The sequence below is a fragment of the Rhamphochromis longiceps genome, linkage group LG6 (genome assembly GCF_057381845.1).
Source record: "Rhamphochromis longiceps isolate RC_006_pf linkage group LG6, R_longiceps_female_GT1.1, whole genome shotgun sequence".
Lineage (NCBI taxonomy): Eukaryota > Metazoa > Chordata > Actinopteri > Cichliformes > Cichlidae > Rhamphochromis > Rhamphochromis longiceps.
The window spans coordinates 428,666-442,225 of NC_140562.1; the positions used below are offsets into that span (position 1 = coordinate 428,666).

Genomic DNA, 13,560 nt, shown 5'->3' on the forward strand with positions numbered 1-13,560 from the left:
CCTCAAAGCACATTGTGCGCTGTCGATCTTGCGTACCTTTCTCACCATCTCTTCTCCCCTCTATTTTTCTTTCTCCCCCTCTCTTTCTTTCATTCTTTCTCCCTGTCTTATCCCCCAGTCATGTCTGTCCCGTCTGTAACAACCGAAAATCAAATCAAATAAATACATATTTATAATTTAAAAAGAAAGAAAGAAAGAAAATATTTTTGGCAGACGATCACTTTTTGGAGTGAATATTTGTCGACATTATGACTCTTCCGACAGAGCAGTACAGCTGTATTCATAGAGTGTGTGTCTGTGTGCAGTCATGTCATGCCACCAAGCCGGGCATGTTGAATGTCCACCTGGTCCCGCACACACATGATGACGTTGGCTGGCTCAAGACTGTGGACCAGTACTTCTATGGAGGTCAGTGTGACACATACAGAAAAAACACTGTGAAGCTATTAGCCAACCTCCTGCTCTGTGTTTACTCTGTCAAATGTTTGCATATGTTTCTATTTACTCTAGTAGTTCTGCTGATGCAAGTTAATCTGCTCTATTGACTGGTACTAAATATCTTCCTGATTGCTGCTACAAGTGATTGTGGGTCTTGTGACCAGCAGCGTTATCCTCCTGCTTTAAAGCCCTATGATGTGTTTTAATGGTGGTTCATTCACATGATCTCTGGATTTGATTTGAATGTGAACTGGAGTGACAGCCATCACTCATGTTCGAACTACTCTCTGTTGTTGGGGCTGTGCGAAATGTGGAAATGTATCTTTTTTTTTTCTTTTTTTTTGTGTCCTGTCTGGCACTGTAGCAATCAGAATTATTGTCTGAAGGCCAAGAAAAATGCCCAACAGATTTACTTTCCCAAGTGGGCCTTTTGCTATACTGGCCCACTTGATTGTCATAGTTTATTTGATCTTTATTAGTTATTTTTATTCTAAGATATTGTAATCAGGCCAGACTGGACTCGGGGATGGGAAAGAAAAACAAGAAGAAAAGTTCAGAAGAAAGTTAACAGAAGGAGAGGGAAAGAAAAAGGAGAAAAGAGATAGAGAGAAAAGACAATGAAAATCTGCTTCATCACCTTTTTTTTCTCTTTTTCTTTTCCTGGATCACCTGTTGAGAAAGAAAAAAGAAAACAAGCAGAAGAAGACTAGAGCAATAGAATAAACAACATCACGATGATCTATGGGAATATAACAGTAAATACTAAATGTTAAACAATTTTTGTGCAGCACGTAAGATCGACAGCACACAGTGTGCTTTAAGGTAGGAGCCAAAAAGGGTGTAGTTTGTGTGTGTGAGCACTCGTGTGTACACCTGTGAGCATGAGCGCGCTTGTTTTTAAAAGGTTCCTTCATGTAATGATCTGCTAGAGGGTGTGGGGAGCCACAGCCCCGTCCTCCAGGGCATGAAGCAGGTATGGAGGAGATCAAGACTCCAGACATCCAGAGGCCCTCAGAGCACAAGAGACCAAGGAAGACCAACAGAGGGGCAGCTGTGCCACTGTCCCAGAAAGAGCTGAGGAGAGCCCCAGATGAGGGGTCACTCAGCAGCTGTGGAGCAGAAGCCAGGGGGGTTTGCAGTGACCTGCCCGTGAGCTCCGCCGGCAGCCAGCTGCGCCAGAGTGACCGAGCCCCAGGCCGAGAGGCCGAGGGCACCCCACCCCCGAAGTGGCCCGAGCCACTGTCGAAATGTACCAGAAGACAATATTAAAACACCTTCGTTTCATTTTATACTCTGTCGTGTATTTCACGCTGCCTCATAATGTACTGTTTACTGCAACAGTTTACTTCTTCATTGCTTTAGAGTTTTATGCTTTTAGTGCAATTGATTGTCGAGCTTGCATATTTTAATGTCACATGTTGTTTATAGTAAGTTGTAAGGCCAGGTGTTGTGCAGGTGACCGTCATCTGATATTGATTTCCAGTCTGGGTTAATATGTAAGCAGAACTCATCTGCAATGAGGGTGGTTTGTTTGGGCATATGCATGAATGCAGATGAGCACATATACTTTCTTGCTGTTAAGATACGTTAGTGTAAATAAATATTTTTCAAACTGTGACACACAGCAACTAAATTCTGACCACTTCTTGAAGCATTGACAAAATAACGTCTCTTTTGTCCTAAATCTGTGCACATTTGTGCGCGTAGATCGTAATGACATCCAGCACGCTGGTGTTCAGTACATCCTGGACTCAGTTGTGGATCAGTTGTGGAAGAATCCAGATAGGAGGTTCATCTATGTGGAGACGGCCTTTTTCTACCACTGGTGGAAGAGTCAGAGCTCCAGCATGCAGCAGACAGTCAAACAGCTGGTTAATGAAGGTAAATACCCATTCAGTACTATACAGCTGCGTTAAGTGTTTCAGTGCATCCTTACCAAAAGCTGCTCCTCCCGCAGGCCGTCTGGAATTTGTGAATGGTGGTTGGTGTATGAGCGACGAGGCTGCCACACACTACAGCGCCGTCATTGACCAGATGACCATTGGTCTGAGGTTCCTTAATGAGACTTTTGGAGCCTGTGGCCGTCCCCGCGTCGCCTGGCACATCGACCCCTTTGGCCACGCCCGGGAACACGCCTCCATGTTTGCACAGGTAGCATAGCTCTTTATGTTTATTCTTCGAGTTTTGTACGAGTCACACTTCAGAATTGCTCAGCTCATTCACTGTCACACTTTCAAACGTTGGCCATGTTTAATATCAGCAGTATAGGGCAGAATAGAAGGATGAGCATAATTGGTCACCTTAAGGAAGGCCTGATTTCTAGTGAGACTTAAAATGGGAGAATTTATCAGTTAAAGAAGAGAGTTGAGGCTAATTAGAGTTAGAAGGTAGCACTCACGTCGAGAAAGACTCTCCGTTTTCTCATTACAAATTTTTGGCTGTATCGTCATTATCAGATTTGCTGCTCTGCAATGAATCAAATGGGCTTATTTCCAGAATGCTGCATTATTACATGAAGGCACAATTTAGTTCACTGGCTTTCCATTTGACTTTCCTTTAACCATTAACTGTCTGTCTTTTGCTGCAGATGGGATTCGATGGCTTCTTCTTTGGTCGTCTAGACTATCAAGACCGGGCTCGCAGGATGAGGAATAAGGAGCAGGAGCTTCTATGGAGAGCCTCCGACAGCCTCACTCCTCCAATGGCTGACCTCTTTACTGGTATGCAAAGTTTCTTTCTTCATCCCTTTATGTTAATGACTTCTGGACTCAGCAACAGGACGGTGTCACATTATTTTTTAACCGCTTGCCCCCGTTAACCAACAGGGATCCTTCCTAATGGCTACAACCCTCCTGAGGGCTTCTGCTGGGACCAGCTCTGCAGTGACCCACCTATCAGAGACGATCCTGATCTTGAAGACTATAATGTTGATGATGTGGTGGGACGCTTCCTCGTCATCGCCAACAGTCAGGTTGGACACAACTCCACACTGGCGCACAGAGACACTGATTTATCAGTCACGTGGTGTTCTTAACACCGCATGTTTAACTAACACTACGAAAAAAATGCTCATGTTAAATCAAAAGACATCAAACAACGCTTTCTGATTTAGAAAAAGAGGAAGCAGAAGGGATGCTGTGCTTTTTATCCCAGCCCATATACAGCTGTGACTAGCTAACATGACATGTAAAATTTCAGTAGGAACCTCTTGTTTCAAGTAATGTCAGCATATCTTCATGCAGGTCCCCATAAATCTTTTCTCAACCTGTCTGGTTTTATTTTATGAACCTGTCATGATCACAATAATAAAGACATCTACAGATAGTGTAATGCAATGTCCTCCTTTAATAATCCACATTCACCACTTTAGCCATCATATAAATGTGCTTTGAATAGTGTGAGGTGACGGAGCCGGTTGGGGGTTCGGTTTCAGGTTCGGTGGAGTTGCTGGAGGACTGGGATCGGGCGTCCAGCGCGGCCAGCGACTGCAGCATGCTCAGCAGGCTGTTGGAGGAGGGCAGCTGCAGGTATTTCTCCGGGACGTAGCCCACCTGTCCGCTACGGTTTCTGGCCTGGAAACACAGACAATGCACACAGACGATGACAACAGCCAAAAATGTTTCAACAGGAAAACTCCTAATGAGAAAAAATAAAATCAGATGTAAAGAGTAGGGCTGTAACAATATCACTGCATCGTCGCCAGAATTTAATAACAGCCACAAAGAGAATAATAGGAGAGCTTTTGTTCTCTCTTCCTGAATTAACGAGAAATCTAAAATCCTAAACAAGCCTCTGCTGAATTCATGAAGCTTGATTTCATGAACACCGGTGGCCTCCCCTTCCGCTGCTTACTTATTTTCATTCAGATTGAAAACACTCAGAGGTATTGGGATCTCTGTTGGGGCATGCTGTGGGGAATCACAGCACTAAAACAGATCTATATAAATGATATTGCTCACATTTTTATGTATGATTATATTCATTAAAATAAATACCCCATTAAAACACTATATCTGTATATGAAAAGATAATCACCTAAGTAAATATACATAAAATATTGGCTCAACACGTGGAGATGGTCTGTGCCTCCTGAGCCACTGCTCATAAAGGCTAACAGGGACAAAAACAAATACAGTAGCAGCGTTAAGTTCAAGCATTGAGTGCAAATGTACGGTTTTCTGTGTTTTTTTGTTTTGTTTTTTTTCATAGAAATGTTTTGTTTTGTTTTTGTTTGTTTTTTTGTTGTCCGGTTTGGATCTTTAGCAATCAGAATTGTTGTCTGAAGGCCAAGAAAGATGCCAAGTGGATTTACTTTACCAAGTGGATCATCATGGCCTTGCCATATTAGTCCATTTGATTGACCTTTATTATAATTATGTATTTATTTTATTTTTGTTTTTTAAAGACGGGACAGACATGACTGGGGGATAGGACAGGGAGAAAGAATGACACAATAAATAAACAATAAACAATAAACTAGCTAACAATAGATACTTTTTTAATTTCACCTGCTGAGAATGAAAAAAGAAAACAAGCAGAAGAAAACGAGAGCAATAGAATAAACAACATCACAATGATATATGGGAATATAACTGTAAATACTAAATATTAAACATTACTGTGCAGCACATAAGATCGACAGCGCACAGTGTGCTTTGAGGTAGGAGCCAAAAAGGGTGTAAAACACCAGTCAGTGTCACGCCGCCGGGTATATCAACTTCTCTTTTAAGCTGTGCTTTCTGCTTCATGCTCCGTGCCCACGCATGTAACAAGGGCTGCTACAAAGCCCTTTAAAACAGGAAGTAGCATGTGCTGCAGTGAGCTTGAATGGTGTCCCAATGCGCTGAGCAAGCACAGTGCAAGCATGCTAGCCAGGTGTGGTGCGTGATGATAAAGTGGTGACTAAAACTCTATAAAGGACATAACTAATATAACAGCAGGTCAGGGTTACTCTTACAATTTTCTCTGGTAAGAAGTCAAAATCCTTCATATAGAACTCTGAAGTTACCTGGAGAGATGAGATCCTGCTTCATAGTACAGGCCTCAGGGCAACATTTCAAAGTTAACGTGCAAAACAATCAATATATGTATTTGTATGTAACTGACAAAAAAAGGAGAGAAAAGTGTCCAAACACTTCTTGTGTCATTCCAGAGTTGAGGTCGCAGGTTATGGTGCCACCACTGGACTAGCTAATGAGAAAAGAAGTAAGATGATTTTTAACAAATTTGTTGTATTAAGAAAAAAGAAAACAAACCATCCAAACTGTTACTTTATTAGTAAAGAGATGTTGCAGATATTTGTACTGAAATTGTATTTTTCTTCATTTCTAATGTGTTCAAAGCAAAAACAAGCTTTTCCTGTGAGCTCAGACCATTTTATTTCTTTCTGCTGCATTTCTGCATAAAATACAAATCTGCATCATTTTCTAAAAAAGTGCTTTAAGCTGAACTAATTGTCCCTTTATTTCTAGAACCTGGTGAATCACCCTCTCTTCACTGTGCAGAGACTGAGGTTGTCAGCTGTACAGAGCTCAATGATATTTTACAGAAATAATTCCCCGAGGTCCACCGAGTCAGGAGCTATCAGCACTGGTTCTGTGGACAAAGTCCTGGGAAAGATATATGTCGAGTGAGTTTGCATGATCCCTCAGCTCACAGCTGCATTTATTAAACATTCAAAATACAGAAAGATTTTATAAAACTGGGAAACTGTATTTCTGTCTTGCAGGGAGACTCTGGTGGAGGAGTGGTTCATAATGGCAGGATTTATGGGGTCTCTTCTTTTGTGGGAGATCTGGACTTTGTATGCAGAGCACCGGCTGCCTTCATGGACCTCTGTGATCCTGAGTATGCAGATTGGATCAGGAAAACTATCAACCCATAAAAAGCTGTGAGGTGTGGATAACTGTAAACAAGCTGAAATAAATAATCTTTTAGAGTTTAGCTTTGGTTTCTTTTATTCTCTTTGATATAAGCAGTAGAGGATTTCAGAATTTCTGTGTTATTTGCCAAAAGACGTTTTTTCAGCTGCACCCACACACAGTTTCTTTAGATAACTTCAACTGCAGAAAGTAAAAACTCAGCATTAAGTTTCAAATGCAGTTTTAAAGATAATGATAATATGGTGGCCCTGAAGAAAACACCCGTCAATAGAAAAAGCTGCAAAATCCTGCAAAATGTAACAGAAGTTGAATAAAACACAACGGAAATAGAAAAAAATGCAACAAGGCTGAAAAACTGAACAAACAAACAAAAAACAAACACAAATTACAACAGAAATAATAACAACGATATAAAAAAAAATAAAGTAGAAAAAAAACGTTCTCATCCTAAAACTTGGTGACAAAGTGGAATATGGTAAGGAAACACTCATTTAAGTGCTGTCATTACTCAAAGGTTCCTGATAATCATGCATGAAGTGATTTCTGGAGGGGAATGAAACTTAACTGAACTGCTCCCTGTGACATTTTGACCTGTCAAACGCAGGCGTAACTCCTGTTATTCATCGTTGTATTGCAGGTCTGCTGTGCACGACGTCTGTGAATCTGAGTAATTTGGTACAGATGAAGGAATAAGACTGCTCAGATGCTTTGGGTGTCACGTAATGATCCCTCAGGTTTGGGTGTCTTTGGTGCCCTTTGATTTCAATCTACCTGCACATTGAACAGAAATCCTGCCATGACAGAACACACTAATGCCTTTTCAAGGGAGAACCGATCCTAATCTGAGCTGTCAGCCCCAAGTTCTCTGCAGTCATCAAATCAAGCATAATCTGGTTTGAACAGGCTCCCTGCCTCACTGCAAAAGCCTTTTTACCAGCTGCTGTTTGACAAATTGCAAAGCCTCTGAAGAGGTTGGTTGTTGGTTTAAAATGGAGCACTGTAACAAAAAATAATTTCCCCCAGGGATCAATAAAGTATTCTGATTCTGAGACTTTAGAAAGGGGGGAAAAGGATACGAAGAAAAAGCTGAACAAAAAGCTATCCATGCACTGTTTAACATTTCACTTGGAGTTTATTGACTGTATTCTATCTGTGGATTGCATTATAGCTTCTCTGAGAGCTTTGCTCCCTGAAGATTTTATGATCTGTGAACACTGAGTCTCTCTTGTGGCTGTAAACCAGTCTGCTCAGCATGGCACTGCATGGCAGAGTTTCTCTCCATTTTTTTGAATCACCTTTGCTCAGTTGTGCTCCTAACTGATCTCCTGAGTTTGGCTGTATTCCTGGACTTTGCCCTTTAGTTACTCTTCAGTCTCTTTGACACACAGGCTGCCAAATTTGAAATAACATTTTTAGTTTTGGAAAAAGAAGAGCGTGTCTAGCAAATTCTTGCACATCCTTGTTCTTAAATAGCACTTTTCTACTCAAGCACTCAAAGTACTTTATACACCTCATTCACCCATTCGTACAAGCACTTTTCTGTACCTAAGTTCTTTCTATCTAACATTCATACTCTGATGGACACGTGAAAGAGCAGTTTGGGGTTCAGTATCGTGTCCAAGGATACTTTGAGATACAGATCAGATCAGTCCCTAAGGACCCCAAAGCGCTTCACACTACATTCAGTCATTCACCCATTCACACACTGGTGATGGCAAGCTACATTGTAGCCACAGCTGCCCTGGGGCGCACTGACAGAGGCAAAAGTTGAGTTAAATCTGATTTATGTTCATTAATGCCCCTCACACTGTAACTTAAAGTAATAAATCGGTCACTGATTAATTACAGAAGTACGTCTGTGAGCATAAAGATGTAAGCCTTGGACCATCAGGATAAAATGTGGTTGGGAAACTTAACAAGCTTTGATAAAACTTCATCAGTAGCTCAAGCAAGACCTCAAAACCTTCGATCACCACGGGTGGTTAGCAGACTGTGGTTGTACCATGCAGCCTAACAACATGCAGTAAATTGCAGGTTAAAGCAGTCTGCTTACACATTGTTAAACGAGGGAAGGGAACTAATGTGGCTGTCACATTACCCTTTTGTCCCATTTCATCCCAGGACTTGATTAAATTGCTGCTCACTTTCTACAATACTTAAAACTGATCAGTAGGACCTGAAACTGCAAACATTCAAACATTCAGGCCAACAATCAGTTGGTGAACATATTAATCTACTACAATTAGCAAAAATGAATAAATAAACAGAAGAAAGTTGGAGTGATATCAGAGTCATGCAAGTTTTTGACCAGGAGGTTAAACTCATGCAAATTAGCTTCATCCAGGCTCATGAAAACACTTTCCTGCTTATAAACAGCAGATCATTTGTGTCAGTGTCAGGATGGTTTATATTTGAGCTTTTAGTTCACACAGAACAATTTTTATTAATTGTTTTTAGCGATTACGAAAGTCTGTGAATCCCCAAATTGTTCAGTTGTTCTCTTTGCTCCCCATGAGGTCACTTTCACCATGTGACAAAAACAACACCCCACTCTACACACTCGGGCCACCAGCAACTTTCTAAATCCTCAATAAAAAGCTGACAGGTTGCAATGACGTTCCAAATAACTTATTAAGAAAACAACTAAATACACAGAAAATGTTATGAAAATTGGTTTATTTTATATCTCATAGTTTTAAATGATGCAATAAAAATATGTATAAAACATCACAAACTGTAATATTTTACAAATGCTTACGTCCTGCTGATGCAATGGAGACATCTTCCAGTGACAGTCTTCATCAGTGTGAGTGTGAGGAGGATCCTAAACCCACCGACACAGAAGTGCATGTTCACAACTCCCTCTGTGCAGGCGGGGTCAGGACCCTCCTCACCCAGGGTGAGGAGGGTTGGTGCTGTGGCCAGTCAGGTATGAAGTGCTGAGAGTGGATCTTTGGTCCTCTGTGCAGCTCTGTCCACTCTCAGCTGCCCTGCAAAGTAATAACACGAGAAAGACGTCATTTTAACACAAAACAGCATTTTCATTGTTGGTAGCTGCAGTATGTTGTTAAAAAGCAATTTTAAACCCAACGTATACACATGAAAAATATAAATAAAGCTAAACCTACAGTGCTGCTGACATAGGATGATGATTTATACCAACTATTGGAAGAATTTTGTCTTCAATACAGTTTGTTGTCAATGTGAGGTGATAACTTACATAGTTGGAACACAGCACCACTCTCCCGTTTTTCACTTGGTCATCCATCCTTCTCATCGGGTTGGTCGGGGTAAGGCTGTCTTCTGGGTGGGGTGTTTGCTCCATCTTGGATGTTGAGTGTCTGAAGTGTTGAATTCTTAGCCACAGGCTATATCTTATGTAAAAACAAGAGACTACAGTCAGTTCACTGCATCATTTTTAAACCTTTTCTACTTATTTGTGTTGAGATTAAGTACAGACTTACCTTTGTCCTGCATGGTGAATTAGGGCTTGGGAAAAACATATATTATTCAAGAAAAAAACAATACATTTCACATGTGCAAGTCAGATGTTCTTATATCTGTAAAAACACAAAGGCAAAGTTTAAAAACACATTCTAACATAAACTAATCAGAGTCACTGTCATCAAGGGAAAGGTTAAAAAGCCTCTCCCAGAAACATCTGACTCCAAAACTACCTGAGGATGTTGAAGGGGCATCAAACTGGTCACTCACCTTGCACCTCTTTGCACTTACCTCTTCGGTGCAGATGTCTTCTCTGCTTCTCTTTTCTGAGGAAGGAGCAGCAGAGGGAGCAGAAGAGGAAGGAGCAGCAGAGGGAGCAGCTGAGGAAGAAGCAGCAGAGGGAGCAGAAGAGGAAGGAGCAGCAGAGGGAGCAGAAGAGGAAGAAGCAGCAGAGGGAGCAGCAGAGAGAGCAGCAGAGAGAGCAGCTGAGGAAGAAGCAGCAGAGGGAGCAGCAGAGGGAGCAGCAGAGGGAGCAGCAGAGGGAGCAGCAGAGGGAGCAGCTGAGGGAGGAGCAGCTGGCGGATCACCAACTGGGGCAACAACTCGAGGGAAGAGTGGGGCATTGGCCTGGCCGAAAGGCGGCATGGCGATGGGGGCAGCACCTGGAGCAATAGGACGTTGCCAATCGTGCCAAAACGGCTCTGGAGGGTGCTCCCGGATGAGAGGGGAATCATCTCTCTCATCCATGGTGTCATACCCAGAGTCATCGCTAAGCCAATCCCCCCACTCTTCTGAGTCGTTCCAGTCAGATGAACTGTCAGTCTGTTCACTCACCTCTTCATCATCTACAGGTAAGTAGGGGCGGTACTCACCATACTCACCTTGCTGTTCACCGACATCTGCATCTGATGCTTCATGAGAAGAAGGTGAGGGTGAGAGAGGGATAAAATACTCACCATACTCACCTTCGCTGATACGCTGGGTATCAGTGTCCTGAGCTTCTGCAGGGCGTTCAACCACATAGTCAAGACGCCCTGTGAGGAAACAATTTTAAAATAACATTAGGAATGTAATATATATATACACACACACACACACACACACACACACACACACACACATATATATATATTATAGCTTATGTATATATATATATATACATAAGCTATAATATATATATACATAAGCTATAATATATATATATATATATATATATATATATATATATATATATATATATATATATATATATATATATTATTTATTTATTTATTTATTTTTTAAAATAAAAACACAACCTCCTTGGCAAGAGTAAGAATTGCACACACAAAGCTCTGCAGGTATGTCTGAAAATGATGGTCAAGTCAAAAACAAACAAACAAACAAACAAACAAACAAACAAACAAACAGAAACTCTTAACTCAGAATCCACATATTTAGAAATGTGCCGTGAGGACAGATACATCTAATCTGTGGTAAACATGCTATCCCTGTGTAAATATCCCCGTGTACAATATCTCTCTCTGCTATCTAATAAGGTTAAAAGCATTACCGTAACAGAAGATGGGTCTTAATGCCATTATTACTACTGTTTTCATATTCTTTTGATATTATTTTATTTGTATTTTTTTATCTTTGTGTTTTGCAGCAGAGAAAAAATATAGTTTATGTCAATAAAGCCTTTGATCCGGAGAAGAAAAGGATGTCAGGAGGGGACCTGGATCTGTGTGTTTACGCCTGCGTGTTCTGACCCGTGACATCTTGAAGATGCCGTTACCACAGAAACTAATTTTTGGGCATTTTACAAATTTTAGTCCATTAAGCTATTTTTAACCATTTCATTTTAAAGAAAAGTGTCAAATTTGAAGCCTTCAAGTCAAAGTAACACCTTTTTTTCATATTCATACATCAGTCGTTAATAATTTCTACACCTCTCCCGGAAAATTTAAAACATACAAACAATTTACGGGAAACAATCTTGAATACACATATTTGATCACGTTAAAACTTGATATTCACACTGGAACTTGTTAAATTATTACAGTAATTTACATTTAAAGAAATTTTCAAACGTACCTGCAGCGAAGTCCAGGTGACAGTCGGGGAGTCCGGGTCCACGGTGAGCCATCTTCAAACTTGAAAAACAAAAACAAGTACAAACGATCGACAGATGAAGTACTTGTTATGCGTTCAAGTTATATCCGCTTCCAGTAAAATGTTTTGCAAAACTTAGCTTTCCACAGGCTGAGGTTGGAGCAGGTCGAAACAAGTCCACGAGCAAGTGTAAACAGACGTTTGGAACCTTGTGAAGCATTTATATACCCTCGGCGGCCATGGTTACGGTTGTCAACGTGTACACGTGCACGTGATAGAACTATCCGGTTGTTCAGTCTGACCTCACTAGCCGTGTCTGGGTCTAAACTCCGCTGCAGGTCCATATATCAAACGATCACTATGGCATTACTGAGAGTTGAAAAACTGTCTAAAGTCTTTCATTTTTAATAAAATGATCAGCGTTCTGCTCTACCAGGTGTAACAATTGAGTTTAACATCCAGGCATCCATGAAAACGGAATTTATGACATTTAACAGAGTTAGAAGTTAGCAGGGCGTTAGCTCGCTAGCTTCTATCTAAATACAATATAGCATGTCCTGACTGCAGGGTTTTGGAAACAAATTCAAACGTACAGCTCTGCTATCACTTCCAGCATAAATGAAGACAGAAAACTAAACAGCAGTGACGTTTGTAGGGTTACTGAAGTTTGGCTAGCTGGTATATAATGATGTGCTACTGTAACCGGTGTGATTCTGCGTTGTGTCTGATAAAAAAGGTAAAAGAAAGAAAGACCTCCAAGTAAATAATTTGCCCACTCCAGCTCCTCTCCCACAGGGGAATTGTAGAAAAAGGGCGCATTTATTTTTACATTAAACATAAAATATGCATTTACACGTAACATATTTGACATAAGATAAAACAAAAACAACATGAAATCTGACATACCTGATAAAAAAGGTAAAAGAAAGAAAGACCTCCAAGTAAATAATTTGCCCACTCCAGCTCCTACGACCAAATACAGACAGTGGGGAAGAGGATTAGCTCAACCCACCACAGCTCCCAAGCTAGCAAGGAATACATATTCATGCTATCATTTATGGCGCCTAAAACACATTTATGACACACACATACTACACACTTATAACATCTTACAAAAACAGGCTCAATAATGACAATAACTGAATTAAAATCGCAATCATAAACATCAGGGTGGTTAAATATGAATTATGTGTGCTTTAAGGTGCTGGAAAGAAATGACACCCACCTCTCCCACAGGGGAATTGTAGAAAAAGGGGAGAGGCAAAAGGGGTACACTGTATTTATAGTATTGCACCAAAGAAGAAGAAAAGAATGAGGAGGGGCTCTAACTGATAATGAACACAACTACAGGCTTGGAGGTCCTAAAAGTCAGGTATAAAAGGAGAAGTTTGGGGGTTTAGAACACATTTTGTGTAATTATAACAATGTTATTTATGACTCTGTTACATTCACCCCCCAAGAATTACACAAAATCCTAAAGGGTACACCAAAAAAAAAATATAAACCCACAATAACAGATACAGTGGCCTCAAACAAATTCACATCGCATATACAATGAATTAGATCAGCAACATAGCTTCCTCCAAGGAGGATAAGAGACCTGAGACCTGCTCGGCGCCTAGCAAGGTCCCAGGACTTTCTATAGACAAAATGAGGTGCCATTTACACCACACAAAACAGGCCATAATATCTATGGGCGTCA

The 13,560-nt window shown here is 40.8% G+C and overlaps 2 protein-coding genes across 2 annotated transcripts; one reads left to right on the forward strand and one right to left on the reverse strand.

Annotated features, from left to right (window-relative positions):
• Positions 1 to 214: 214 nt before the first annotated feature.
• LOC146667028 (lysosomal alpha-mannosidase-like) lies at positions 215 to 3,487 on the forward strand. The gene is made up of 5 exons (XM_085408408.1): positions 215 to 408; positions 2,146 to 2,319; positions 2,396 to 2,589; positions 3,026 to 3,158; positions 3,264 to 3,487. The coding sequence occupies exons 1-5, from the start codon at positions 249 to 251 to the stop codon at positions 3,470 to 3,472; spliced, it is 870 nt and encodes a 289-aa protein (XP_085264534.1). The 5' UTR covers positions 215 to 248; the 3' UTR covers positions 3,473 to 3,487.
• Positions 3,488 to 9,926: 6,439 nt separating this feature from the next.
• Positions 9,927 to 11,892, reverse strand: LOC146667029 (uncharacterized). The gene is made up of 2 exons (XM_085408409.1): positions 11,841 to 11,892; positions 9,927 to 10,798 (listed from the first exon to the last, which is right to left on the reverse strand). The coding sequence occupies exons 1-2, from the start codon at positions 11,890 to 11,892 to the stop codon at positions 9,927 to 9,929; spliced, it is 924 nt and encodes a 307-aa protein (XP_085264535.1).
• Between the last annotated feature and the right edge of the window lie 1,668 nt (positions 11,893 to 13,560).

What these genes read in the sequence shown, in the direction of transcription:
- LOC146667028 (XM_085408408.1), top strand. Translation starts at nt 249, where the DNA reads ATGACTCTTCCGACAGAGCAGTACAGCTGTATTCATAGAGTGTGTGTC. An exon ending in GGACCAGTACTTCTATGGAG is followed by an intron (nt 409 to 2,145) that starts GTCAGTGTGACA and finishes TTGTGCGCGTAG; the next exon opens with ATCGTAATGACATCCAGCAC. An exon ending in CAAACAGCTGGTTAATGAAG is followed by an intron (nt 2,320 to 2,395) that starts GTAAATACCCAT and finishes CTCCTCCCGCAG; the next exon opens with GCCGTCTGGAATTTGTGAAT.
- LOC146667029 (XM_085408409.1), bottom strand. Translation starts at nt 11,892, where the DNA reads ATGGCTCACCGTGGACCCGGACTCCCCGACTGTCACCTGGACTTCGCT. An exon ending in TCACCTGGACTTCGCTGCAG is followed by an intron (nt 10,799 to 11,840) that starts GTACGTTTGAAA and finishes GTTTCCTCACAG; the next exon opens with GGCGTCTTGACTATGTGGTT.